This window comes from Corvus brachyrhynchos, unplaced genomic scaffold, assembly GCF_000691975.1.
Source record: "Corvus brachyrhynchos isolate BGI_N302 unplaced genomic scaffold, ASM69197v1 scaffold80, whole genome shotgun sequence".
Classification (NCBI taxonomy): Eukaryota; Metazoa; Chordata; class Aves; order Passeriformes; family Corvidae; genus Corvus; species Corvus brachyrhynchos.
In genome coordinates, this window is record NW_008236769.1 from 14,706,854 (window position 1) to 14,710,660 (window position 3,807).

General features: G+C 47.8%; 1 protein-coding gene across 1 annotated transcript in view; it reads right to left on the reverse strand.

Moving 5' to 3' along the window:
• Positions 1 to 846: 846 nt before the first annotated feature.
• Positions 847 to 3,807, reverse strand: part of FABP1 (fatty acid binding protein 1) — a 3,644-nt gene continuing 683 nt past the window's right edge. Inside the window, exons 2-4 of the mRNA XM_008645115.2 lie at positions 2,854 to 3,026; positions 1,521 to 1,613; positions 847 to 968 (exon numbers count right to left, since the gene is read on the reverse strand). Coding sequence (XP_008643337.1) covers positions 918 to 968; positions 1,521 to 1,613; positions 2,854 to 3,026 — 317 coding nt within the window. The 3' untranslated portion in view covers positions 847 to 917. The remainder of the gene's footprint in view (positions 969 to 1,520; positions 1,614 to 2,853; positions 3,027 to 3,807) is intronic.

A 3,807-nucleotide genomic window follows, 5' to 3' on the forward strand; every position in this document is an offset into this window, starting at 1 on the left:
TCACGCAGCCATGTATTCATTTCCCAGTGACAATTCCCTATCATCACCCAAGCACCAGCCTTGGAAAAGGCAGATAAGAGGGAAGAGTTTTCTTTCCTGTGTGCAGCAGAAAACTGCATCTCCATTTGGCCTGAAGTGCCAAGCAAGAGCATGGGAGATGAGTTTGCTCCCTCTGTCTACACTGAGAACAACCAGCCCATCTCCTGCCAGGAGACAAAAATCTGTATTTCACCCTGGAAGAAGTGTTTGATTGCAGTTCAACCCAATTTATCAGGAGCAGCTTGGGGTGAAACACACACTGGACACCTGAAGGGAGTTTGTGGCCCTCCTGCTGGTGGGAAGGGGTGAGGAGGAGATGAGGATGGGGTGGCCAGAGCCTATAGGGATGGATCCTACTTCAGAGGTGTGAGGATGAAGACTGCAGCTGCTAGCCCATGCTGGGTGCTTCCTCAAGGCAGCTCTCCAAACAGGAGCACTGGCACTTCCTTGACTCCACCTAAACCACCCCATTCTTTGGCCCTGCTGGTTACTCTGGTCACCTTGGCCATGTCTGTAAGGAAAGGGAACAGAGTCCTTTTCCTGCCCAGTGCTCCCCAGCCAGATCAGCCATGGGTACAGGACCTACTGGGACATCCCCAGCAGGATGCTGGCACCTGTCCCCAGGAAAGGGCTGGAAGAACACTCATCAGCATGGTGAGTAGCTCTGAGCCTGTGCCCTGCCTCAACTCCATTCCCCAACCTCAGCACACCCTTAGCTCAGTTTGTTTCCCAATTTCTACCATTGCTTCCATGAGCTTTGGAGGCTTGTGTCTATTTATAGCAGCAGAGAAGAGGTTGATCACAATGAAGAGCTTCAATAAAATTTTATTTTAATGGACACATTTTACATGGTAAAAAGATTGGCATGTGTAAGGTTTCTAGATTCTCTTGCTGACTCTCTTGAAGGTGAGGTCACCCAGGGTCATTGTCTGAAAAAGAAATGGAAGGTGTTAGCTTTTTATGAATTTGTAGAGTCATTGAATATCTCAAGTTGGAAGGGACAAATAAGGATCATCATTGTTTTTAGCTCCAAACTGTGCTTAGGATGTGGTCTTGCAAATCAAAACAGGACTGATCCCCAGCCTATCTCTTATAAACTGAATTTTTAAAGCTTTGGATTTTTTTCATGGATACCCCAAAGCAGGTAGGGATTATCTGGCATCCCTCAGCTGGGATCAGTTTGCCTCACCTCTCTTCTCTAAGAGTGCCAAGCCCTGGCACATTCCTGTTCCTCTGGGTGAGTGAGAACATGCCCTCATTACCTGAATCTTTGATCAGCTCTGCCTAAACTGGGGTCTTAAAAGTACTTTTTGGATTATACTCTAATGAGAAACTGCCTTCAGTGCCTGGCTGCAGAGCCTGTGTGCAAGCACATGCTCTGCTCCAGCACCTCCCCAAGGTGCCCAGCACCTCTGTAGTTTCCTAGGGCCAGGCCCCTGAAGGCAGCTCTGTTATTCCAGCCATTGCCCTTCTGCACTTACGTGGGTGATGGTGTCTCCGTTGAGCTCTGTGACAGATTTCATCCCTTTCACCTGTGTGACCAGCTTGTTGTCACCCTCCATCTGCACAACAGCCTGGTGGAAGACAGAGCATTCATGTTATTGCTGGAGACCACCTCGACCCCTGCATTTTGTCCTTCCCCTGCTTCAGTAGGAGGGGACTGCAGAGCCAGCTGAGCTGGGCCAGGGTGTGTCACGACATCTCCTCTGCACCACCCACCTACTGCACACTGCTGCAGCAGCCTCCTTTGGGGTGAGGTGTCTGGGAGCTGGATGACAGTAAGGGGCTGGAGCAAGTCTCAGTCAAGGTGGGAAACTATTTAAGGAGCTTTCAGAAACTCAGACATCGGTGGAAAGTTCATCAAGGGACAGGCACATCTGCTGAGTCTCTGCCCCCTGGGAGCTGCACATCTAAAAAGGCTACAGATAGCTGTCCCAGGGCAGCTATCACTGATCAATGAAATTAAACAAATAAATAAGCCAGCAAAGCCTATTTCTGTTTATCTGTCTTGCCCAGCTATAAGATGTGTTCATTTGCCCTTGAGCTGCTGATGCAAAACTCTTTACGCAGAGTGTAAAACTCTTCTAATAACTGTTTCCCCCTGGTTTATGCCAAAGTGATGCTGGAAATCGTGACAGCTCTCAGAGCCCCATTCACGGGGCATTTCTTTGCTGATCACCCTCCTGCTTTCAAAAGTCCCTGCAATACCATCTTCTCCTGAGGTAGAGGTGAGAGGCCGTATTTGCCAGTGGTGCTGCCTTGACGTTCTGTGAACCACTGGAAACTAATATCCAGGAACAGGAGCTGCCCCAAGTCCAAGGGTGATAACTCCTCACCTTGCCAAATCGTCTCACCCAGCATAACCTGAATCAGTGGGAAAGGCTAGCAGAGAAGTTAACAGCTACTGGGACTTAAAATTTGAGAGATTTATTGGTTTATGACTGATTGTCTGATTTTCCTGCACTACTTTTGAGTCAACAAAATGGAGGCAGAGGTATGTTTTGTGTTGCAAAAAGACACAATCTTTTTCCCCCTCAAATCTTTCAGAACTCTTCCTGTAAAAAAAAATTTACCAAAGCATCTCTATCCCCCTTTTCCAAATGGGATATTAAAACACTGGCTCCCAGTGCTTTCCAAAGTGACTACTAAAATAGTTTTAGAAATGCAAGGCTTCTTCTGCAGGAAGTGCAGTACATTAATTAATACCTGTGGTATGGTCAGTCCCTTTGCTCATATGCAGAGGGAATGGCTGGAAAGGAAATGTAATGTCCCTGAGCCCCCACAGCCCTGGAAGAGGAGGGGCTGCTCACTCACCTTCACTTTCTCTCCATTCAGCATCTCTAACTCACTCTCCTCCCCAATGGTGAACTCGTTTTTCATCACTTTTGTGCCAGTGGTCACAGTAACCTTGAACTTTTTCCCATCCTGCACAATTTCTGAGATGCTCTTGAGGTCCTTGCCCTTCTGGATCTGGTCCTCAGGGAGCCCTGCGCAGGAACAAGAGACATTGAGTGAACGGTGGAGCCATCTGTGGGCAGATTGTTGCTGCTGAGTGAATGAATGTAGCAGGATTTGGGGACCTACAGCTGGGAAAATTTCTATTCCAGTGCGGAAAAACATTTCAGTGACGATGCTTCCCCAAGAGCCACAGGTCCCTGAGTCTGCTGGGGAGGAAGATCAATACTGTCATCCTGGATTTTGTGTGGGAACTAGGCATGTCCCATGTCCACTGAGCTGACTGGGAGAACAAACATCACCTTTGTCTCAGAATAAAGAGACAGGGTCTCAGAATAAATCCTGCTTTCCTTCTTTCACTGACAGGCAAGGAAAAATGGATTAAATGAAGACAGAACAAAGGAACAAAGTGGGTTTTTTACGAGATTCAGGGTTCCTCAGAACCAGTTTATAAAATCTTCTCCCAAAGCCTGAAGGTGATCTGACAGGTAGAGCCCTTCTGGCACTTAATTGTGCAGTAATAGTACAAAGCCCCGTGAATCCCTGCAGGACCACATTCCCTGTGACAGACATGAGTGGAAATCTATCAGACACATTCATCATTTAGCATTTAAACAACACTAACTATTTTTCTGATGAACGGTGAGATTTGAGGCTTTGCAGCATCACAGCACAGTGGCTGACCAATGTCCTGCTCGCCCTCAAATTTCACAGCTTGATGGAGCAGATCTGCAATGCCCCTAAGCCACCAAGGTCCTGCTGGCTTATCATGTGTGTGCAGCACTCAGCCACACTGGCCAGTGGCTGGGGAGG